Source organism: Oncorhynchus clarkii, chromosome 20, assembly GCF_045791955.1.
Source record: "Oncorhynchus clarkii lewisi isolate Uvic-CL-2024 chromosome 20, UVic_Ocla_1.0, whole genome shotgun sequence".
Classification (NCBI taxonomy): domain Eukaryota; kingdom Metazoa; phylum Chordata; class Actinopteri; order Salmoniformes; family Salmonidae; genus Oncorhynchus; species Oncorhynchus clarkii.
Genome location: NC_092166.1, coordinates 66,475,395 through 66,501,231, shown reverse-complemented (window position 1 = coordinate 66,501,231; position 25,837 = coordinate 66,475,395). Strand labels below are relative to the sequence as shown.

Genomic DNA, 25,837 nt, shown 5'->3' with positions numbered 1-25,837 from the left:
CTTCACTCATGCTGCCAAACATACCCTTGTAAAACTGACCATCCTACCGATCCTCGACTTCGGCGATGTCATCTATAAAATAGCCTCCAACCCTCTACTCAACAAATTGGATGCAGTCTAACACAGTCCCATCCGTTTTGTCACCAAAGCCCCATATATTACCCACCACTGCGACCTGTACGCTCTCGTTGGCTGGCCATCGCTTCATACTCGTATGAAGTACTTCATACTTCAGGTCATCTACAAGTCTCTGCTAGGTAAAGCCCCACCTTATCTCAGCTCACTGGTCACCATAGCAGCACCCACCTGTTGCACCCGCTCCAGCAGGTATAGCTCACTGGTCACCCCCAAAGCCAATTCCTCCTTTGGCCACCTTTCCTTCCAGTTCTCTGCTGCCAATGACTGGAATGAACTGCAAAAATCATTGAAGCTGGAGACCCATATCTCCCTCACTAGCTTTAAGCGCCAGCTGTCAGAGCAGCTCACAGATTACTGCACCTGTACATAGCCCAGCTGTAAACAGCCCATCCAACTACCTCATCCCCATACTGTATTTATTTATTTATCTTGCTCCTTTGCACCCCAGTATCTCTACTTGCACATTAATTTTCTGCACATCTACCATTCCAGTGTCTAATTGCTATATTGTATTGTATACCTCCCTTATCTTACCTCATTTGCACTCACTGTATATAGATTTTTATTTTTTTCTACTCTATCATTGACTGTATGTTTACTGTATGTTTGTTTATTCCATGTGCAACTGTGTTGTTGTATGTGTCAAACTGGTGTGCTTTATCTTGGCCAGGTCGCAATTGTAAATGAGAACTTGTTCTCAACTAGCCTACCTGGTTAAATAAAGTCAGCAACACTGACGTCCCTATTCAGACATGTGCCTTGACGTATGTTTTAAGTGAAGTGAAACTTCTAGCATCATGCAAAAGGTTGTTTCTTTTTGCGAAGCCACTTTCTCTTTCCTTCCTCTCCTCCACTTATACTCTCAATGTCTTATGCCATAAAAAGTCAATTCTGGTCTCTTTGTGGAATTTAGACCTACAATAGCTTTCAAATCATTCCCCACAATATCCACCATTCTGTGGATATTCTCATAACCTCCCCTCTATGTGTGTCAATCATTCAATGTCAATCATCTTTTCTTCTGATGAAAGATTTTGTCACTTTCATATTCTTTCTTCTTTAGAACCCACAAACCAAAATGGCTCTTAACCCCTCCGTCAGGACAGACTATCTATTTTGAGATATAAAACGTCAGCTGTGGTCACCATCACATCGCTGGGTTTTTTCTAGATTTTATGAACCCAATTTAACCAATGGAGGAGAAATCCATCTTTGGGTGGCAGGACGGCTGCAGCACTTTAGAGCCATGATCCATTTTACGCCTGAGCTCATCCATTCAAATTTAATTGAAGGAACCCTCCTCTTCTCCTCTCCTCCTCCCTCCCTTTCCTCCTCTTCTCCTCCCTTCCTTTCCTCCTCTTCTCCATCGAGCAGAGAGTTCGTTTGAGCAGGAGCACGGTATTCTATTCACAGAGCATCCTTGAGTCCTGATATCCCAATCTCACAGCACCAGTTGTTCTGTAAACACCAGAGAGAATCTCACAACATCAGGAACCATCTGTGTCCTTGGTTTATTCCGTTTGACATCAGTACTATGCATGATCATGTGATTAATATATGCTGCGGAATGCAAGTGCAACACATGAAAACGGAAATGTAATAATCATGAGTTTTACCGAAGTCGTTCACCCCTGCTATGTTCCCCTGACGTGAATGCAGCAGCCTTGAATCATATGGAGTTGCATTGCAGGTCTACAAGTTTTGCCATAACACCCAATATTTTGTGAGAAATTGTCTATTGAGAGAAACTCAAATGTGTGTGTGATTGGATGGATTCACTATACACTGTCCAACAGGCAATGAAAACATAGGGTACATTCCAAATACCACCCTATTCCGTACATAGTGCACTACTTTTGTGACATACCCGTAGTGGATGGATGATAACAGCAGAGCCACAGCCATACGTATCTACAAGATCATTTGAAGCAATGTGATGATGAGGATCAGACGAATCGATACAGGCAACCAACTGGATCTAGTGACTCCCTAGGCTCTACAGATAACATTCCCATGCAGTCCCACAGAGCTCAGATACATGCTTTCCCAGCAAAGATTTCATCTCCCGGGTTTGAGGAGTTGAAATAAAGCCGTGGAAATTAAGTAGTGGATCAGATAACAGTAGCACACCAGACGTATGTTGTTGATAAACTCTGTCTTTCGGTCTGCCTCCTAAATGACACCCTATACCCTAGCCATATGGGTCCTGGTCAAAAGTAGTGCACTAAATAGGGATTAGGGTGCCATTTGGTTTGCATATTCTGTTTCTGTAGGGCACGAAGACAGCCAGCCAGGCTGGCTAGTACAAGTGACTGTGGTACATTAGGCCTTGGTGGCCCTGTCACAATCATTGTAGCGTAATGTGTTTGTTCCGTTTTTGCCAATTCCATCCAAAAACCTTTGCATGTCACCTCAACTCCCTAAACCAACCCTCTGACCTAGCTTTATCTTCTTCCCCTGGTTCCTCATCATCTCTTTCACTTTCTCTTTCTTTCTCTCTCTTTCACTTTCTTTCTTTCTTTCTTTCTCTCTCTTTCACTTTCTTTCTTTCTCTCACTTTCTTTCTTTCTTTCTTACTCTCCCCCTCACATTCTTTCTTTCGCCCTCTCAGATACTCTCATTCTTTCTGGCTCTCCCTTTCTGTCTCTCTTTCTCAATCTTAATTCCATTTATTTCTTAATTACTCTCACTCTTTCTCTCTACCACATCCCCCCCCCCCCTCCCGTTCTCCCTATAGCCAAAGGCAATCTAGTGAGTGAGGAGTCCACGTATATTGAATACCAAACTACCTCATAACTTCCACCCAGCAGCCTCCCAGAACCAAAGCACATCGCTGTCCCCACCTCTACAAACACATAAACAATATGAGCGGTCTGTACGCCTGCTGAATGCCAAGTACCTAGGGCTAAATGGAAGCATTTATTGCCCCTTTTAATTATCAAATACCAAGATGTCACTGACTCTGAAAAACATTTCCCAGTCAACAACCCTCTCCCTGGAACTATGTTGTAATTAAGTGGGAAGCGAAGTGATAGTGTAATCCTGCTCCACATTGGGGTTGTGTCCCAATTAAATGGCACTGTATGTGCATTACTTTTGACCAGAACCTATGGGCCCTGGTCAGTAATAGTGGACTATATAGGGAATAGGGTGCCATTTTGGATGCAGTATTGGTACTCCTTTCATGTTATGTGTATTTGTCAAAGAGTGTCACAGAAAAATGTGAGTAGGAGGAAGTTTATAATTCTCTTGCTTGTTTGTTTAGTTGTTTGTTTCAAGGAGGCTGTTGTCCTGGTTGCTAAGCCTAATTTGCAGCAGTATGATTATGCTGTTTAATTATGTAGAAAACCGTGTAGAGTTTATTTCTACATTAGCCTAGAATTAAATGAGAACATATGGCCACCATGGTGACCCCAGAATATCAGAACGAAGTCATCCCTGGAGAACCAACGTCTACTGAATACCCTGTGCAAGTGACATTCTCCCACGTCATACTTTCGGGTCCTGTCCCCTAATCTTTTGAATGGGCTTGGCAATTATATCATCAAATTTGTGAAAACGTGGTCATTTAAGATATATCTGAAATTATATTAGTGTTCGTGGATCTGCTAGATATCTTTTACGAAGTTCTTGCACTGAAGACCACTAAGGCCCATTGTCAAGCCTGCCCTGTAATACTCAGCTAAATCCGCTATGGGCCGCGTGCAAAAGTAGTGCACCAAATAGAGAATACAGTGTCATTTAGAATGCAATCTAACTATTGTTATTCATATGGAACTTAATGGAGTATTCTGTGTGTACTCACACTTAACCTCCTTCTTCTTCTTCTCCTTCTCCTCCTCCTCTTCTCCTTCTCCTCTCCTCCTTGCCTCTCCTCCTCTCCCTCTCTCCTCATCTCCTCTAGGTGACTAACACCATGGGTAGCATGGAGAGTGGTCTGAAGCAGCACCTGGCGAGGCTGGATGAGATCTTCGCTACGCGGGGAGACTACGTACAGACCCTACGCTTCATGCAGCAGATGGCTGACAACGTCATCAAACAGCTGTTGGGCCTGCCTGACTGGGACACGGCTAAAGTAGACCTGGCCGCTATCGCAGACCAAACTGCATACGTAGAGTACTACAGGTATAGACCAGACAAAACCACATATAGACCGTGTGTGTGTAGAAAATGTTTGTGTGCGTGCGTTCGTGCTTGTGGGCGTGTGTAAGTGTTTGTGTGCGTGTGTGTGAGTTAATGAATGGCTACCTCTTATCTGTAACCCATCTCACCCTGTGCTCTGCATGTTCAGATAGTTTTTACAACGTTTGCACAACAATAATACGACCTTATTGAGTATTGAGTTCAGATGAAAACATAGACCAGCTGAGAGCCTTCACATTCAGTGAGTTATTACTCATGTATCCAATTCCCTGTGATGGTGTTCAGCTTGACTCTAAATTTGGCTGAGATGCACACAGTAAGAGTGATCACTGAGGAGACAACAGGCACCAGGCACATGGTCCTACATCCTGCTTATACTGTACCCTCTTGAATGCCAAGAGAAGAGAGGGGGGAAGAGATTGAGGAGAGAGGGAGACTGATATGAGAGACAGACAGAGAGCGAAAGAGGAGTGATGGGGAGAGAGAGAGAGAGAGAGAGAGAGAGAGAGAGAGAGAGAGAAAGAAACAGAGAGAAGGAAGGGAGAGAGTAATGGACATAAGATGGGGTAGGGTTTGGGGGGACATAGCCATAGCTTTCAGAGGATTAAATATTAATGTGAATAGATTTGAGCTCATCCATTATTAAATCATCTGGACTGGATCTGTTCCTACATGGGCTAAAGCCAGAGACCACTGACCACAGTTACAGCACTGCTTCTATTCTGTTCTGACTGGAGCAGATGCCTTCAGATGAGGGCACAGAACACACATCGTCAGAAAAAAGTAAAGACATCAAGCACACAAATAGCCTACTCCATGTCTATTCATACACTGACACACACACACACACACACAGTCACACACATACAGCCTACACAATGTCCATTCCTAAACTGACCAGACCTCAGCAGAAAATAGTTGTATTTTGTAGTTTATTTGAAAATACCAACTTTTCGACTGCTCAAGGTAGTAGAATAAAGAGAATAAACTAAAGGCAACTATTTCCTTTGATATTCAAATACAGGTCTCAGAAAAACTATAATATTTGAAGGTATTTGAATATACCGTGCATTGGAAAGTATTCAGACCCCTTGACTTTTTCTACATTTTGTTACGTTACAGCCTTATTCTGAAATGGATTCAATTGTTTTTTTCTCTCATCAATTTACACACAAGACCCTATAATGAAAAGCCAAAAATGGGTTCATATAACTTTTTAGACATTTATTAAAAACAGAAAACAGAAATACCTTATGTAAATAAGTATTCAGACCCTTTACTCAGTACTTTGTTGAAGCACCTTTGGCAACAATTACAGCATCGAGTCTTCTTGGCTATGACGCTACAAGCTTGACACACCTGTATTTGGGGAATTTCTCCCATTCTTCTCTGCAGATCCTCTCAAGCTCTGTCAGGTTGGATGGGGAGTGTCGCTGCACATCTATTTTCATGTCTCTCCAGAAATCGGGTTCATGTCCCGTCTCTGGCTGGGCCACTCAAGGGCATTCAGAGACTTGTCCCAAAGCCACTCCTTCGTTATCTTGGCTGTGTGCTTAGGGTTGTTGTTCTGTTGGAAGGTGAACCTTCGCCCCAGTCGGAGGTCTTGAGCGTTCTGGAGCAGGTTTCAATCAAGGATCTCTCTGTACTTTGCTCCATTAATCTTTCCCTCGATCCTGACTAGTCTCCCAGTTCCTACTGCTGAAAAACATCCCCACAGCATGATGCTGCCACCACCATTCTTCACCGTAGGGATGGTGCCAGGTTTCCTCCAGAATTGACGCTTGGCATTCAGGCCAAATAGCTCAATTTTGGTTTCATCTGACCAGATAATCTTGTTTCTCATGGTCTGAGAGTCTTTAGGTGTCTTTTGGCAAACTCAAAGCAGGCTGTCATGTGCCTTTTCCGTAGGAGCGGCTTCCATCTGGCCACTACCATAAAGGGGTGATTGGTGGAGTGCTGCAGAGATGGTTGTCCTTCTGGAAGGTTCTCCCATCTCCACAGAGGAACTCTGGAGCTCTGTCAGAATGACCATCGACCAAGGCCCCGATTGCTCAGGCAGTCAGCTCTAGGAAGAGTCTTGGTGGTTCCAAACTTCTTCCATTTAAGAATGATGGAGGCTACTGTGTTCTTGGGGACCTTCAATGCTGCAGATATGTTTTGGTACCCTTTCCCAGATCTGTACCTTGGCACAATTCTGTCTCTGCATTCTACAGACAAGTCCTTTGATCTCATGGCTTGGTCTTTGCTCTAACATGCACTGTCAACTGTGGGACCTTATATAGACAGATGTGTGCCTTTCCAAACCATGTCCAATCAATTGAATTTACCACCGAACGTAAGTTATTTGAAAACAAAAAATCTAACTAACTGATTGGATTAGTTTAGAAAATGTATTTTATTGTATGTTATTTATCTTTGTGTTGCATACGATTAATTAATTCATAAATCTATCAATATACATGCACAAACATAAATATTGAAAAAAACAATTCTAAAAAATCAACCTGCAATAGAGCATGCTGGGAAATATGATAATGGTGGGCGTGGTTTTGGTTCAAAGTGATGTGTTTGAGTTTCAGGCCTGTGTATTAGGGTAATAATGCGAGGTCCTCAAAATGAAGCCTTATGAAATACATATGGTATTGTGTTAAATATATATTTTTTATATATAACATATTATTCACTTAGGATCTCACTTGGTGAAGTCTGTAGGACACAAAAATGGATGAATGCAACAACCATGTCTCTGTCCTTAACAAATACAGTCATGGGTGGTACCTTTACAATTTACTCAAATAATGAATAATGCTTTACACTAAGCAGTGTTAATTTACCACTATTCTGGTGTCTATATGGGTCCACAGACTCAACACTTTCGGTGTTGATTTCACACTGTCAGTGTTCATTTGTTTGTGTTTTAACACTGGACAATTGGGCGCCTGTTCAGGAGAATAGAAATTTACAGCATGTTCAGAGAAATAGAAATGTATTGTGTAGATCAAATATGATCTACTGTCAGACAGATGGAAATATTATATGACGTTGTGTGTGCGCTATTCATTATATTCTTATCTGCAACATGCAGTTCCAGATGCATCCCCACCATTAGTTGAAGGTAGCAAATCCAATAGTTTCTGAAAAGTAGTCACTTCCTGAGGTCTGTATTCAAATATAAAAAAAGTAGTCGCTTTCTCAGATCTGTATTCAAATATTTTAAAAAGTAGTTGCTTTCTCAGATCTGTAGTCAAATAGTTATCTCCAACGGAACTGTTTGTTCCACCAAAAATAGTGACTTTCTATGAAGCATATTTATATCCCAGGTCTGACACTGACATACACTCACACAAATATGTCCACATGTCCAACCAATCCTCCACTGACATACACAGAGATATCCAGTGTGATGTCTGACGGTATGCGTCCTATTGGGTTAACCAAAGGGTCCTAAGTGTCAGCCAGTCGTGTGTAAGCTAGGAACATGAGCCAGCCAGCTGACTCTCATGTGGTTTGCTACTTGGTTGGCTGCTCCCTCAGCTGAATCTGCACTACTGTAACCATAGAAATAGAAGTACTAGCTCTGCACATTACTGTAACCATAGAAATAGAATTACTATAACAGTATTTTCATTCAAGTCAATGTTCTCTGGTGGGTGGAACGGCGGCCATATTGAATGTACCCATAGGAATAGGCAATGAAGATAAGATAAGGAAGTTATATTTCTGTGACTGTGACTGACATTCTCTCTGTCGTCTAGGACCTAGGTGCCTCACCTACCTGCTTGCTACTGATCCTAGATCTGTTACGCTGTTTCTCTGACTCTCTGTCATTCTCCCTCTGTCCTCTAGGTGGCTCACCTACCTTCTGCTACTGATCCTAGATCTGGTCATCTGTCTGGCGGCTTGCCTGGGCCTGGCCAAGCAGTCTCGCTGGCTGCTGACCACGTGAGTAGCCTACTGCTGCTATTTCTGTTCTGTTCAATTCTTTACTATATTGTTTGGTCTGTCGATGCACTTGATTGAATTGGCTGCTTGGAGATTTGCCATGCCCATTTCCAAGAAATATACGTTTGTGGTTGATTGAATTGACTTGGAGTCGTGCCATAACTGCCATTTCAAGAACCCCCCCATAGAATTTCAAGAGTGTTACTTGACCTGTTTTATGCGTCTTACATAACTTACATGAATTACAAATGCACTTGACTGAAATGGAAAAGGGAAGCCTTTTTTCTTCCTCACAGCCCGGTCTGGAATAGCTTGAATTATTTAGTTCTTCGTTTGTTGTGTGAAGCTGTTTCAAGCAGGGTTAGGGAAGCAGGAGAGCAACCAACTTTTTGAAGGGATATGTTGAAGCGAGAGAATTTATATGAAATATAAAATAATTACTAAATGTACATCTTCACACACATACAACCTCCCATCTCATCTCAGTATCTATAGTCATCAATAACGATTTCCACTATAAGTACTCCAGCTCCTGCTGTACTGTGAGAGGGATTCCACAGGGCATGTAATGCATCACTCTGTGCACACACAAACACACACACACACACACACACACACACACACACACACACACACACACACACACACAGCATATAGTAAGCATGTACTCATCCAGTCCCTCTGTGCTCCGTGCTCACCCAGGCGCATAGCTTCCTGTCTCTTTCCATCAGTCATTTGGGCTGAGAACCAGGCTTATATTATATCCTCAACCAACACCCCCTTAACACACACACTTCAATGAGTCAGTGAGTCAGGCCTCCCAGGGGAGTTTCGATCCATTCCATTCCACTAGGCATTTTACACATTTGAGATGAATTACAGTTGTGAAGGCCTGCTTGTGGGGTTTATGATGTGTGAACGGAGGTTCTTGTGGGCGTCAACCCCATTCTTGGTACCCGGGGATAGAGAGAGGAGAACTTTAGGTAGCACACAGCACCTATGTTTGTGGGGCCTAGCTGTGCAGAATATCCCAAATGGCACCCTATTTCCTATATACGTAGTGCAATAATGGGAACAGACGGTACACAAACAGAACAGACGGTACACAATGCAGCAGGGCTGGTGGTTTTTCATTTTTACATTTCACCTTTATTTAACCAGGTAGGCCAGTTGAGAACAAGTTGTCATTTACAACTGCTACCTGGCCAAGATAAAGCAAAGCAGTGTGACAAAAACAACAACACAGAGTTACACATGGGATAAACAAACGTACAGTCAATAACACAATAGAAAAATCTGTATACAGCGTGTGCAAATGAATAAGTAAGGAGGTAAGGCAATAAATAGGCCATAGTGGCAAAGTAATTACAATTTAGCAATTAACACTGGAGTGATATACAGTGCCTTGCGAAAGTATTCGGCCCCCTTGAACTTTGTGACCTTTTGCCACATTTCAGGCTTCAAACATAAAGATATAAAACTGTATTTTTTTGTGAAGAATCAACAACAAGTGGGACACAATCATGAAGTGGAACGACATTTATTGGATATTTCAAACTTTTTTAACAAATCAAAAACTGAAAAATTGGGCGTGCAAAATTATTCAGCCCCCTTAAGTTAATACTTTGTAGCGCCACCTTTTGCTGCGATTACAGCTGTAAGTCGCTTGGGGTATGTCTCTATCAGTTTTGCACATCGAGAGACTGACATTTTTTCCCATTCCTCCTTGCAAAACAGCTCGAGCTCAGTGAGGTTGGATGGAGAGCATTTGTGAACAGCAGTTTTCAGTTCTTTCCACAGATTCTCGATTGGATTCAGGTCTGGACTTTGACTTGGCCATTCTAACACCTGGATATGTTTATTTTTGAACCATTCCATTGTAGATTTTGCTTTATGTTTTGGATCATTGTCTTGTTGGAAGACAAATCTCCATCCCAGTCTCAGGTCTTTTGCAGACTCCATCAGGTTTTCTTCCAGAATGGTCCTGTATTTGGCTCCATCCATCTTCCCATCAATTTTAACCATCTTCCCTGTCCCTGCTGAAGAAAAGCAGGCCCAAACCATGATGCTGCCACCACCATCTTTGACAGTGGGGATGGTGTGTTCAGGGTGATGAGCTGTGTTGCTTTTACGCCAAACATAACGTTTTGCATTGTTGCCAAAAAGTTCAATTTTGGTTTCATCTGACCAGAGCACCTTCTTCCACATGTTTGGTGTGTCTCCCAGGTGGCTTGTGGCAAACTTTAAACAACACTTTTTATGGATATCTTTAAGAAATGGCTTTCTTCTTGCCAATCTTCCATAAAGGCCAGATTTGTGCAATATACAACTGATTGTTGTCTTATGGACAGAGTCTCCCACCTCAGCTGTAGATCTCTGCAGTTCATCCAGAGTGATCATGGGCCTCTTGGCTGCATCTCTGATCAGTCTTCTCCTTGTATGAGCTGAACGTTTAGAGGGACGACCAGGTCTTGGTAGATTTGCAGTGGTCTGATACTCCTTCCATTTCAATATTATCGCTTGCACAGTGCTCCTTGTGATGTTTAAAGCTTGGGAAATATTTTTGTATCCAAATCCGGCTTTAAACTTCTTCACAACAGTATCTCGGACCTGCCTGGTGTGTTCCTTGTTCTTCATGATGCGCTCTGCGCTTTTAACGGACCTCTGAGACTATCACAGTGCAGGTGCATTTATACGGAGACTTGATTACACACAGGTGGATTGTATTTATCATCATTAGTCATTTAGGTCAACATTGGATCATTCAGAGATCCTCACTGAACTTCTGGAGAGAGTTTGCTGCACTGAAAGTAAAGGGGCTGAATAATTTTGCACGCCCAATTTTTCAGTTTTTGATTTGTTAAAAAAGTTTGAAATATCCAATAAATGTCGTTCCACTTCATGATTGTGTCCCACTTGTTGTTGATTCTTCACAAAAAAATACAGTTTTATATCTTTATGTTTGAAGCCTGAAATGTGGCAAAAGGTCGCAAAGTTCAAGGGGGCCGAATACTTTCGCAAGGCACTGTATGTGCAGATGAGGATGTGCAAGTAGAAATACTGGTGTGCAAAATGGTAGAAAAACAAAAACAATTATACGGTGAGGTAGGTAGTTGGTTGGATGGGCTATTTACTGATGGGCTGTGTACAGCTGCAGCGGTCGGTAAGCTGCTCTGACAGCTGATGATTAAAGTTAGTGAGGGAGATATAAGTCTCCAACTTCAGTGATTTTTGCAATTCGTTCCAGTCATTGGCAGCAGAGAACTGGAAGGAAAGGCGGCCGAAGAGGGTGTTGGCTTTGGGGATGACCAGTGAAATATACCTGCTGGAGCTCGTGCTACGGGTGGGTTTTGCTATGGTGACCAGTGAGCTGAGATAAGGTGGAGCTTTACCTAGTAAAGTCTTGTAGATGACCTGGAGCCAGTGGGTTTGGCGACGAATATGTAGCGAGGACCAGACAACGAGAGCATACAGATCGCAGTGGTGGGGAGTATATGGGGCTTTGGTGACAAAACGGATGGCACTGTGATAGACTGCATCCAATTTGCTGAGTAGAGTGTTGGAGGCTATTTTGTAAATGACATTCATTTTGGATTGGAGATGCTTAATATGAGTCTGAAAGGAGAGTTTACAGTCTAGCCAGATACCTAGGTATTTATAGTTGTCGACATATTCTAAGTCAGAACCGTCCAGAGTAGTGATGCCAGTCGGGCGGGCGGGTGCAGGCAGCGATTGGTTTAATCGCATGCATTTTGTTTTATTAGCATTTATGAGCAGTTGGAGGCCAATGAAGGAGTGTTGTATGGCATTGAAGCTTGTTTGGAGGTTTGTTAACACAGTGTCCAAAGAAGGGCCAGACGTATACAGAGTGGTCGGCTGCGTAGAGGTGGATCAAGGAATCACCCGCAGCAAGCGCGACATCATTGATATAAACAGAAAAAAGAGTCGGCCCGAGAAGTGAACCCTTTGGCACCCCCATAGAGACTGTCAGAGGTCCGGACAACAGGCCCTCCAATTTGACACATTGAACTCTCACTGAGGAGTAGTTAGTGAACCAGGCGAGGCAGTCATTAGAGAAACCAAGGCTGTTGAGTCTGCCGATAAGAATGCAGTGATTGACAGAGTCGAAAGCCTTGGCCAGGTTGATGAAGACGGCTGCACAGTACTGTCTTTTATCGATGGCAGTTATGATATCGTTTAGGACCTTGAGACCAGCTCGGAAACCGGATTGCATAGCGGAGAAGGTACGGTGGGATTCTAAATTGTCGATGATCTGTTTGTTCACTTGGCTTTCGAAGACTTTAGAAAGGCATAACAGGAAGGATATAGGTCTGTAACAGTTTGGGTCTAGAGTGCCTCCCCTTTGAAGAGGGGGATGACCGTGGAATGAGTGCTGCAGGATGCAAATTTCAGTTTGAATCTGACTGTGTATATTGGTTCCTAACTTCCCTGAAAAGTTGCATATCGCGAGGACTATTCGATGCTAGTGCAGTACGCCACAGGATGTTTTTGTGCTGGTCAAGGGCAGTCAAGTCTGGAGTGAACCAAGGGCTATATCTGTTCTTAGTTCAACATTTTTTGAATGGGGCATGCTTATTTAAGATGGTGAGGAAAGCACTTTTAAAGAACAACCAGGCATCCTCTACTGACGGGATGAGGTCAATATCCTTCCAGGATACCCGGGCTATGAACCGCATCACAAGAGACATGCCAAACAGGAGATGTATAAAAATAAAAATATATATATCATTAATGCAATTGAGTTGCTTTGTGTATCACCAATTTTGTAGTGATGGGAAAACGGAGCTTCCTGAAGCATTGAGCATTTCCAGCCAAATTTGTCGATAATAGGTTATTTACATGAGGCTTTGATCAACACATTGTACACCAGTGGCACCTGCTGGTCAAAATAATTTAGGGTTAGGGTTAGCCAAATTATTATAGATAATGTCGCACACACCGTAGCGCGTGCACAGGGTAGCCTTTTTGGTTTGCTATTGGTTTCAGTAGAAGACAATCAGGTGGCTGTTCAACAAAGCAAAACTTTGGATGTTATTGATCACTTGCGTCTGATAAAGTGATACAAGCATCTGCACACTGCTTCGAAAGTAAACTGCTTAGCGGTTTTGATGCATGCTCCGGTATAAACCGTATCACGACACACTTTCTTGAGATGATTTTACTGCAACACTGCTCATTACATCCAAGTTTCTTAACATAGGAGTTTCAAAGAGCTGTCTGTCAAGGCGAGCTCATGAATATAGGCTCCCCAACCATTCAGCCTGTTTGTACCTTTTCATAGTTTTTGAGCATATCAATCCCCAGAAATATTATTGTGATGTTTCTGGCAATTTTACATGGGAATCAGAATGACTGTTCAAGCCCTTTAAATATTCAAATTTTAATGATAACATATTCACTTGAAGTCTTTGGACTGAAACTGGATGTATGCAACGAGCATGTCTCAGTCACTAACAAATTAATTCATGGTAACTCTACAATTCACTCGAATGGAAAGGCATTCTGGGAAATATTCAAATTGCAACTAAAGCTTTACACTTAGCAGTGTGTTAATTCAACAATATTCAGTATCTACACAGGTCCACACTTTCAGTGTTAATTTAACACGGGGTAATTTGCTGTGTAGAACCAGCTCACCTGCTTTTCTCTATGATTTGACTATTAGATGTTTTTAAAATAGTTTAACCATGTTAAAATGAGAGTTCAGTTCACGTAACGGGGTTTACCTTAAAATGAGGGACAGACGTAAATTAATCACTAATCACATGACATAAATAATCATCTTCAGAAATGACCGTGTCAAAGCAGCAAAATAACTTGGGGGATTAAGGGGATTAAGAATTTGGGGGATTAAGTGGGGCACACGTCATAAAAACTAGATTCCAAAGTTTGTTGTTTTAGGACATTAAGAATTTCAAATGACATGGTATATCCTTGTGTGTAGCAATGTCACATATGTCATTTGATTTAATTGAGACAAATCCATTTGATTGTTAAAATGGGCCTATGATTTCCTTAAAAAAAAATGTGTACTCTTGCAAGTATTCTAATACTGACGTCCGTTCAGATATTTGAATATTCAAATAACCGTGCCTGCCCATCCCTATGCACTATATAGAGAATAGGGTAGCATTAGGACACAACCCAGAGCTGCCCTCTCTCTGTGTTGGTGTGTGTGTGCATCAGGCTTTATGTTTATGTCTTGTTGTTTATGTATCTGTCTATGCATGTAATGAACCACCCAGGCTTCATCTGCCACTGCCCCAGTCCCTGCTCCTTCTCATAGATCAGTGATCTGCCTGCCTGAGCACAAAAGCCAATGGTAGCTTGCTTGATTTGAATCTGACTTGGCGGCCCGGGGTTGTGTGGCCTGGCCTTATGTGGTGTAGTGTAGTGTGTTCAATAAAGGCACGCTGGGTTATTATTCCTGCCGACTGGGTCACCCAGAGCACACACACACACTCTGTCTCTCGCTCACTTTAATTGAGGCCTCCATGGCCCAGTGGACCCACATAACCACTCATTAAGCACTTACAGTACAGTAGGGCAGAGCGGGCACCTATCCTTCCACACCACTGACTTCAACCACCCACCGTAGTTCCCAGAGGTCATACGCACACACAGCCTGTGTAGCCCCCCCAGAGCCCACACGTGTGAAAACACACACACACACACACACACAAATGAGAGAACACACACCGCTGTTATGCTCTTGAGGAAGACCCTTGATTATGGATTTTATTGCACATATATTCAACTTTTCTCATGGGCTATACAGTAAATGGCTGTCAAAGCTGCATATTCTCAACTCACAAATAAGACTACTACTGTTAATAATGAACTCCTTCTTTATCATTCTGACTGTGCTCACAAACTGTCCTGATAGACAACGACCCTGGCTTCTCTTCTCACACGTCAATGCAAACACAGGAAGCGAGAGGACGGGTGTGTGAGAGAGAGAAGGGTCGTACAGCTGTGGGCACTCACAATGCCAATTATGCTGCCAGTTGTGGATTGGATTAGTAGGAGAGCTGTGATGTGTTATGACCTGAATGATGCACACCACACACACACACACAGACACACACAGACACACACGTACACAGACACACACAGACACACACACACAGACACACACAGACACACACATACACAGACACACACTCACACACACGGCTCAGAGAGACAAATAGGCTCATTGTATTCCTAACCACTTACTGCACACATTCATATTGCATGTGATGAGAGAGGTGGCTGGACAACTCAACACTAGTCCATTTCATTTTCTTGGAAATATTGTGGTAATTTATGATTGGACCCAATGAGTATTGATCCCCTTGCATGCATATGTAGATGATGTGAAATAGCTAGCTAGCTAGCGGTGCATGCTAGCAGTGTTCAATTGGTGATGTCACTCGCTCGAAAGCAATGCATGTCTGTCCATGGGGGGGATGGTTAGAAGAGAGCAGGGAGGATGAATGTTCCATTGCCTGCATCATGTACTCGTAAAGAGGCTGTTATCGACTGGAGGACAACAGAGATGACGCACCCTGACATCTCTCCTCCTGTTCATACACTGTTCACTACAGAGCATTCTCAGTCTCCAGAGAGAGGCCTTTGACCTTTGACCTTTTTGTTGTATGACTGACTAGGCAGAGTGACAGCCCAATCAGATAATGACATCATCTTTGATTATCACAACCTTGATGACCACAGATTTCTAATGTTTTGTGGCCAGTGTTATAGTTATTCTAGTGTGTTATTAACAGTGTTATAATACCCACAATTCTGTCTCTGTGTGTCCCTGCAGGATGATGGTGTTTGGGGTGCTGACGTTGATCCTGAGCTGGGCGTCTCTGGGAGTTGACCTTGCCACAGCTGTGGTGAGTGACTGTGACTCCAAGGCCTGTGTCCCAAATGGAACCGTATACAGTGCATTCGGAAAGTATTCAGACCCCTTCACTTTTTCCACATTTTGTCATCAAATGTATTTATGAAGCCCTTTTTACATTAGCTGATGTCACAAAGTGCTATACAGAAACCCAGCCTAAAACCCCAAACAATGCAGATGTAGAAGAAAGTTGACTAGGAACACCTCCCTAGAATTGCAGGAACCAAGGAAGAAACCTAGAGAGGAACCAGGCTCTGAGGGGTGGCCAGTCCTCTTCTGGCTGTGCCGGGTTGAGATAATAACAGTACATGGCCAAAATGTTCAAACGTTCATAGATGACCAGCAGGGTCAAATAATAATAATAATCACAGTGGTTGTAGACTGTGCAACAGGTCAGCACCTCATGAGTAAATGTTGGTTGGCTTTTCATAGCCGAGCATTCAGAGTTAGAAACAGCAGGTGCTGTAGAGAGAGAGAGAGTGGAAAACAGCAGGTCCGGGACAAGGTCAGGATTTCATAGCCGGAGGCAGAACAGTTGAAACTGGAGCAGCAGCACGACCAGGTGGACTGGGGACAGCAAGTAGTCATCAGGCCAGGTAGTACTGAGGCATGGTCCCAGGGCTCAGGTCCTCCGGGAGGGGAGGGAGAGAGAGAGAGAGAATTAGAGGGAGCATACTTAAATTCACACAGGACACCGGATAAGACAGGATAAATACTCCAGATATAATAGACTGTACCCTAGCCCCTCAACACAAACTATTGCAGCATAAATACTGGAGGCTGGGTCGGGAGACACTGTGGCCCTGTCCGACGATACCCCCGGACAGGGCCAACCAGGAAGAATATAACTTTGCCAAAGCACAGCCCCACACCACAAGACGGATATCTTCAACCACCAACGTACTACCCTGAGACAAGGCTGAGTATAGCCCAAGAAGATCTACCCCATGGCTGAGTGGCCTGCTCTAGGAAGAAACTTGGTGGTTCCAAACTTCTTCCATTTAAGAATGATGGAGGCCACTGTGTTCTTGGGGACCTTCAATGCTGCAGACATTTTTTGGTACCCTTCCCCCAGATCTGTGCCTCGACACAATCCTGTCTCGGAACTCTACAGACAGTTCCTTCGACCTCATGACTTGGTTTTTCCTCTGACATACATGTACACTGTCAAATATGGGACCTTATATAGACAGGTTTCCAATTAATTGAATTTAACACAGGTGGACTCCAATCAAGTTGTAGAAACATCTCAAGGAAGATCAATGGAAACAGGATGCACTTGAGCTCAATTTCGAGTCTCATAGCAAAGGGTCTGAATACTTATGTAAATAAGGTATTTCTGTTTTCAAAAAATGTCTAAAAACCTGTTGTTGCTTTGTCATTATGGGGTATTGTGTGTAGATTGATTAGGACATTTTTCTATTTAATCCATTTTAGAATAAGGCTGTAATGAAACAAAATGTGGATAAGGTCAAGGGGACTGAATACTTTACTTTGTTTTACTGTATATATATATATATATATATATATATACAGTACCAGTCAAAAGTTTGGATACAACTACTCATTCAAGAGTTTTTCTTTATTTTTACTGTAACACATATGGAATCATGTAGTAACCAAAATAGTGTTAAACAAATCAAAATATATTTTAGATTTTAGATTCTTCAAAGTAGCCACCCTTTGCCTTGATGACAGCTTTGCACACTCTTGGCATTCTCTCAACCAGCTTCATGAGGAATTGCTTTTCCAACAGTCTTGGAAGGAGTTCCCATATATGCTGAGCACTTGTTGGCTGCTTTTCCTTCACTCTGTTGTCCAACTCATCCCAAACCATCTCAGTTGGGTTGAGGTCAGGTGATTGTGCAGGCCAGGTCATCTGATGCAGCACTCCATTACTCTGCTTGGTCAAATTGCCCTTACACGGACAGATTTCCACCGGTCTAATGTCTATTGCTTGTGTTTCTTGGCCCTAGCAAGTCTCTTCTTATTATTGGTGTCCTTTAGTAGTGGTTTCTTTGCAGCAATTTGACCATGAAGGCCTGATTCACGCAGTGTCCTCTGAACAGTTGATGTTGAGATGTGTCTGTTACTTGAACTCTTTGAAGCATGTATTTGGGCTACAATCTGAGGGGCAGTTAACTCTAATGAACTTATCCTCTGCAGCAAAGGTAACTCTGGTACTCTGGTTCTTCCTTTCATGGGGTGGTTTTTGTTTTTTGCGACTGCACTTGAAGGATCTTTTAACCTCTCTGGGATATGTGGGATGGTAGTGTCCCACCTCGCCAACAGCCAGTGAAAGTGCAGGGCGCCAAATTCAAAACAACAAAAATCTCCTAATTACAATTCCTCAAGCATTCAAGTATTTTACACCATTTTAAAGATAAAACTCTTGTTAATCCAGCCACAGTGTCTGATTTCAAAAAGGCTTTACAGCGAAAGCACCACAAAAGATTATGTTAGATCACCACCAAGTCACAGAAAAACACAGCCATTTTTCCAGCCAAAGAGAGGAGTCACAAAAAGCACAAATAGAGATAGAATTAATCACTAACCTTTGATGATCTTCATCAGATGACACTCATAGGACTTCATATTACACTATACATGTATGTTTTGTTCGATAAAGTGCATATTTATATTTAAAAAATCTAATTTTACATTGGTGCGTTACGTTCAGTAGTTCTAAAACATGCAGTGATTTTGCAGAGAGCCACTCCAATGTACAGAAATACTCATCATAAATGTTGATGAAAAAACAAGTGTTATACATGGAGTTAGAGATATACTTCTCCTTAATGCAACCGCTGTGTCAGATTTAAAAAACACTTTACTTTACGGAAAAAGCAAACCATGCAATAATCTGAGTACAGCGTTCAAACAAAAAAGCATATTTGCAATGGGTTTTTTTTTCAAGACCTTTGCAATCTGCCCTGTCATGCTGTCAATTAACTTCTGGGCCACATTCTGACTGATGGCAGCCCATTCTTGCATAATCAATGCTTGAAGTTTCTCCGAATTTGTGTTTTTTTTGTTTGTCCACCCGCCTCTTGAGGATTGACCACAAGTTCTCAATGTGATTAAGGTCCGGGGAGTTTCCTGGCCATGGACTCAAAATATCAATATCAATTTGTTCCCCGAGCCACTTAGTTATCACTTTTGCCTTATGACAAGGTGCTCCATCATGCTGGAAAAGGCATTGTTCGTCACCAAACTGTTCATGGATGGTTGGGAGAAGCATGGCATATGGTTCACATCGTTTTCATGCTCATCAAACCATTCAGAGAGCATTCATGCCTTGTGGATGAGGTCATGTTCATCCTATGAGGGCATAGCCATGGTAGCCAAAATAATGGCCTGCCCAGCATTTTTAAACATGACTCTAAGCAGGAACCGCACCTGCTTTCAATATACTTTGTCTCCCTCATTTACTCAAGTGATTTCATTATTTTGGCAGTTAAGATATGATAATGGGCCTACATATACAGCAGTCTTCACTCTGTCCAGCTTGTTAACAGTCATTGAAAAAAATCTATGTATAGCGGACCATTTTTTGCCCCTATGGGCCCTGATCAAAAGTTGTGCACTATGTAGGGAATAGCGTGCAATTTCTGAAACAACTCAGGACCATGTCTATGTCCATATCCAACTGTTACTGCTACTGTGCTAATCAATTCTTACCATGGCTGACAGCTAAGATGAATTGCTTTGGGGCCATGATTGTTCACACTCACTTTGAAAGTGTGTCTGTCTTTGTGTGCCTGTGCGAGTCTGAGAGAAATCACATTAAATAGCTTTCCGTCAGAAATCCTTAGGGATATGCCTTCATATATGCTCTGAATACATAACCACAACGTGTTCACATGAAGCCATAATGCATTTACATAGACAAGTACTACTGCTGTCTAAAAAAGTGTCATTGGATGCCTGTGTCTTGGATCAGATTAAACCAGGTATGAAAAGATATTGAGGAGAAAGAGTTAGAGAGAGAAAAGGGCAGCAGGAAAAGGAGGAGAAACTAGGTTACATTTAGTTACCAGAGGTTTGAAATCTGAAGGTTATTGGTGCCTACCCTTGTTTCATCCTTCATCCTCCTGGGAACTAGTCCCTCTCTCTCCTGAAGGTTTTGATCATCACTACCTATCAGCTGTGAATTAACTTAATATAACTCAACCCCATAACTACTACTAAACAGCTGTTACAGTAACCAGTAAACCAGATCATGAGTCATCATTTATAAAACCAACTGGTCAATGATGTTATGTCAGGGATTATGTGATGAATGATGGTCCTATTCAAGTCTTGAAATTCCATCACATTTCAAATGAGAGCGATTACTCATATGACTGTATCTCTGTTTATATCCTGGAGAATCTGAATGCATGTGAATTTCTGGTTTGAATACAGGAAGATGAATAGATGCTGCTGTGTTTGAGTCACCACATGCCTAAGGCTCGTCGTGTTCCCTTTCTCTTTAGTTTGTTTGTTGTTGTTCCCCCCCACATTTGACTTGGGGCTGTGGATCATGGAAAATGCATAGTGCATAAGACAAAGGGCTAGTTGCTGAACGCAGGCTACAATCAAACTGAAAGATTCCAAGTCAATATTGCATGTTTTATTTTAGGCTGTAGTTTAGGTTAAGACTTCAAGGCTGGGTTTGATCATACATGCACGTACGCACACATATGCACACGCACACACACATCTCATTTAACTGGGCCACACCATGCAGCCAGGCCTGGATACAGCAGCTCATAGCTTTCTATGAGATCTACAGTGCCTACTCTGCTTCCTCTCAATGAGGTGTTAATATAATACATTTTTAAAAATCACAAATAATATTTTATATTATTAATTTCAAACAACGGCATTAGCATGAGGAGAAATTACCAGTCCAAAACGATGTCCTCTCCGTTCAAAAAATATTCCTCCATTTGGGAATCGCTAAATTAATCGTCCTCCAACAATCTCTGTCTCACTTTCCTGATCAATTTCTTCTAAAATTGTGTGTACATCTGTATATCTAGACTTAGATGTAGCTTTCCCTGACTTAGTCGCCATACTGATTGATATATATATATATATATGTAACATGCGTTGCTCCTTCCGGTATGAAACTTCAATGGCGAATTACCCTCTTTACACCGGAGTTTACTACATGGGTTGGTCTTCCAACACATACACATTACATATTGCCGTTTACCTCAGCTCATTGGCTATCTACCCAGCTAGATTTCAAGACGATCAGTGGTCATTGGGTTAAAATAGTCAATCAACGAAACAGCGGTCATATCATTGGTGCACAATGATGTCATTACTTGTTGTCTTCAAATCGGTTTCTTTCAGTCAATACGTCCCGCGAAATGACCCATCAGGTTTGGTTGTGTTACAAACAAACAAGTTGATTGCAATGAAACCAAACATGACTGGAAAAGTCACGTTTAGTGTGTGTATTTACATTGAATGCGTCGTCGAAAATGGAATGAGACGGAATTCACGACACAAGCGTTTCAGAAAATGTTTCGTGTTAGGCTATAAAAATGTATTTTATCAAACAAAAGACCATTCATTGTGTAACAATGAGCATTGGGGTTGCAAACAGAGGAAGATCGTCAAAGGTAAACTATTTATTTTATTGCAGTTTGTGATTTTGTTACGCCTGTGCTGGTTGAAATAGTTGTTTTTTATGGGGCTCTGTCCTCTGATAATCACATCGTATTCTTTCACAGTAAATCCTTTTTTCAATCTGACAACGCAGTTGGATTTGCAAGATTCTAGGCTTTCGAAACATGTGACACACTTGTATTTTCATGAATGTTTAATATGACTATTTATGTAGCGATCACCGTATGTTGTCGAATTTCATCCCGGGTTCGGTGCAGAGAGGTTAAGGGCTTGTAAGTAAGTATTTCACGGTAAAGTCTACACTTGTTGTATTCGGCACATGTGACAAATAAAGTTTGATTTGATTACGGCCGGTTGTGATACACACGCATGCGCACACGCTCCCAGGCACAGAGAAGGATTATATAGTAGATACTATATCATTCACAAATCTAGGATCAGGCCCCCCTTGACCATGTAATCATTGATACCCCCTCCCTTGGAATGGAAGAATGGAATGAATCTATCTGATCATCTTGGAACAAACAATGTGAAGAGAATGGTGTAGAATCAGGAAGTGGCACACCATAGAGCACCCCTGTGATTTGTTCCAAACATAAGCATCCTGACTTTAGTTTGCCTCTAAGCAACCCAGGCTTGTGTTTATAGGCCCCAAAAAAGTGTGTGTGTGTGGATGTGTTTAACTATTCTTGTGGGGACCAGAAGTCCCCACAAGAATAGTAAACAAACAAAAAGTTGACCAAGTCACCACAAGGTCAAATGCTATTTCTAGGTGGTTTAGGATTAAGGTTAGAATTAGTGTTAGGGTTAGAATGACGTTAAGGGTCACTGTTAGGAGCTAGGGTTAGTTTAAGGGTTAGGAGCTAGGGTTAGGATTAGGTTTTTGGTTTAAGGTTAGGGTTTAGGTTTAGGTTAGGGTAGGAGTACAGGTTAGGGGTTAGAGAAAATAGGATTCTGAATGGGACTGAATTGTGTGTCCCCACAAGGTTAGCTGTACACGACTGTGTGTGTATGTGTTGTTGCTGATGCTGCAGTTGTTGTGATGTTGTGACACTAATGAAGGGAGGGAAACTCCTGTCATCTGGAGTAAAAGAACACCGGGGCACATAATACATTAATGCATAATGAATTCCTTCACAAGAATAATTATAGACTGAGCAGAGCGGCCGGTATGAAGCACACACACACACACACACACACACACACACACTCTCTCTCTCTATAGGCTTTATGGAACAATATACTCACAAACAGTTGGATTTGGAGAAGATGCAAAATAGGCAGCTTTTCATCTGTGGTATATAGAGGCTCATTAGTTGAACCCCGAGAGACCTGTACGTATTCCTATTAGTTTTGTGGTTTTTAAAAATTTCCTTTCTTCTTGTGTTCAGGGCACCAGTGACTTCTGTGTGATCCCAGACAAGTTCATCATGAACCAGACCAAGGACCTGATCAGTTCTGGTGAGTTAAAGACAAGCTATGCTTTTGATGTCACTTTAATGAACCTGTAATTACAAGGTGTTTATACCCACCCCAGGCTGTAATCACATTATACTTAATGAGATCAATGTAATTGCTAAGTCTTTCTGACTTGTTGGTGTCTCCCTGTTCTCTACAGATATAGTGCATTACTACCTGTACTGCAGCCAGACCCTCCCCAACCCATTCCAGCAGGTAATACTCATCACCAGCAGCACCAGGTCAATGATACCTGCTTTGACCTTTCTGTCTCCCTGTTTCTATCTGACCTCTTTCTGTCTCTTTCTCTCTACCTTTATCCCCTTCTGTCTTGTACTCACACTCTCTCTGTCGCTCCCCCCTCCTCCTCCTCCTCCATCCCTCCATCCCTCCCTTATGGTGTTCAGTAAGGTCTCCAAGAAGGAGAGGTGGTTTTTAGGTCAGGGCAGTGAGAAGTAGTCATTCTCTCTCCAGCCTCAGCTAGCTCCATAACCCAGTAGAGTTCAGATCCTATTATGCTGTGCTTGTAGACATGCCCCGAAGGTTCAAGAGAATGCAGCAACAGAGTGCAGGGAAGCGTTACCCAGCCTGCTCAGTCAGCACACATTCACCTGAGTATGGAAGCAGAGATCGCTCACTGAGACACACATACACTCAGTTATTGGATCGTAGACATGCCACCGAGACAAATTCTGAAAATGTTTAGATCAAAGGAGATCAATTATGGCTGCTGCTATGGTTGCTGGTTTGGGGTAATTGACTGTCTCGCTTCCATTAAGGACTGTCTGTGCCATTGGGTACTCATTGTCCCAGTCTATTTTGTAATGGTTGGGGACACTCAAACTGTTGTTTTGATTTACTGTGATGTGACAGGTTAACCCATTAATGATGTTAGATGTTGTTTGATGGTTTAAATCTACACCGCAAATTCTCCAGTGTTAAAAATCATAGCAAAATGAACACAGTGTTAAAACAACACTGAAAGTGTTGCGACTGTGGCAGGGTCTCCTCTTGAAAATGTGTTAGCATGGCGCAGTGGTCTAGGGCACTGCATCGCAGCTGTGCCACCAGAGACTCTGGGTTCGAGCCCGGTCTCTGTCGCAGCCGGCCGCGACCGGGAGGTCCATGGGGCGACGCACAATTGGCCTAGCGTAGTCCGGGTTAGGGAGTGTTTGCGACTCCTGTGGCGGGCCGGGTGCAGTGCACGCTAACCAGGTCGCCAGGTGCATGGTGTTTCCTCCGACACATTGGTGCCGCTGGCTTCCGGGTTGGATGCGCGCTGTGTTAAGAAGCCGTGCGGCTTGGTTGGGTTGTGTTTCGTTGATGGAGAGCCGCATGCAGGCGGCTAGATGCTCTCCCTGCAGTCTGTTCCTCAAGTCTGTTTTGACCTGCAATAACAGAAAGAACAATAAGAGAAGGGAGAGGGACAAAGAGGATCTACTTTCACATTTAAATGTTCTTACTCGTTTCATTGCAGAGAAGTCCCTCTTACAATTAACGGAAGACACTGGTATAGTCAGTGCAATTTCTGCCAACTGGCTAAGGCAGGGGTAGAGCTGCCCCCACTCAAATTGCGAGGCCAGCTTTGTCATTGCCGTCAGCTGATTCAACCCCTGAAATACATGAAAAACAAAAAGATGTACAGCATTAAAGAAGAGTGGTAGTTCAACAGGAAAAAGGGTTGGTCAAAACTGGCCTAAAATGTTCTCTTCAAAAGATTGTCACACTCATTCGATACTGTGAATGCTCCAACTAGCACATGTTGCTTGTAAGAGGGCCACTCTTGGAGCACAGCAGCCTCTGGCGCTTGCACAAACTGCCTGGTGAGAAGGATCAGGTTAACGGTGTTTATCCTCTCACTGGAGAACACAGACTGAGTTCCCAACACACTGGAGGCCCCCAGAATCTCCAAGTGTTGGAACCTCTGTTCTAGGCTGTCCTGGAGGCCCCCAGAATCTCCCGGTGTTGGAACCTCTGTTCTAGGCTGTCCTGGAGGCCCCCAGAATCTCCCGGTGTTGGAACCTCTGGTCTAGGCTGTCCTGGAGGCCCCCAGAATCTCCAGGTGTTGGAACCTCTGGTCTAGGCTGTCCTGGAGGCCCCCAGAATCTCCAGGTGTTGGAACCTCTGGTCTCGGCTGTCCTGGAGGCCCCCAGAATCTCCAGGTGTTGGAACCTCTGGTCTCGGCTGTCCTGGAGGCCCCCAGAATCTCCAGGTGTTGGAACCTCTGGTCTCGGCTGTCCTGGAGGCCCCCAGAATCTCCCGGTGTTGGAACCACTGGTCTAGGCTGTCCTGGAGGCCAACAATATATGGATCCATGACCTAATTACAGCACAAAGCAGAAAATAAGTGATTAAGAGCTGTTTGTTTTAGTATATCAAACACAATGTAACATTGGTTTCATCACAACATTTGAAAATAAATGTTTTTACCTCTTCTCTAAACCCAGCTCAGAACTGCTTCCTGGTCTTGGTCTCCACCTGGCCTCTCCCTCTCCTCCTCCTTGATGTTGAATGCGCCCAGACCCATTGGGACATGGAGGTCCTGGTGGAGTTAGCTCAGAAATGACCCCGGGGGCTGGGAATCACCAGAATGTTTTATGGCGAGGAGTGATGCCATTGT

General features: G+C 42.9%; 1 protein-coding gene across 2 annotated transcripts in view; it reads left to right on the top strand.

Moving 5' to 3' along the window:
• LOC139376782 (tweety family member 2) overlaps nucleotides 1-25,837 on the top strand; it is a 117,154-nt gene that overhangs the window by 76,798 nt on the left and 14,519 nt on the right. For both annotated transcript variants that reach the window (XM_071119709.1, XM_071119708.1), the window contains exons 4-8: nucleotides 4,043-4,263; nucleotides 8,128-8,223; nucleotides 16,055-16,127; nucleotides 23,152-23,221; nucleotides 23,379-23,434. In XM_071119709.1, coding sequence (XP_070975810.1) covers nucleotides 4,043-4,263; nucleotides 8,128-8,223; nucleotides 16,055-16,127; nucleotides 23,152-23,221; nucleotides 23,379-23,434 — 516 coding nt within the window. The remainder of the gene's footprint in view (nucleotides 1-4,042; nucleotides 4,264-8,127; nucleotides 8,224-16,054; nucleotides 16,128-23,151; nucleotides 23,222-23,378; nucleotides 23,435-25,837) is intronic.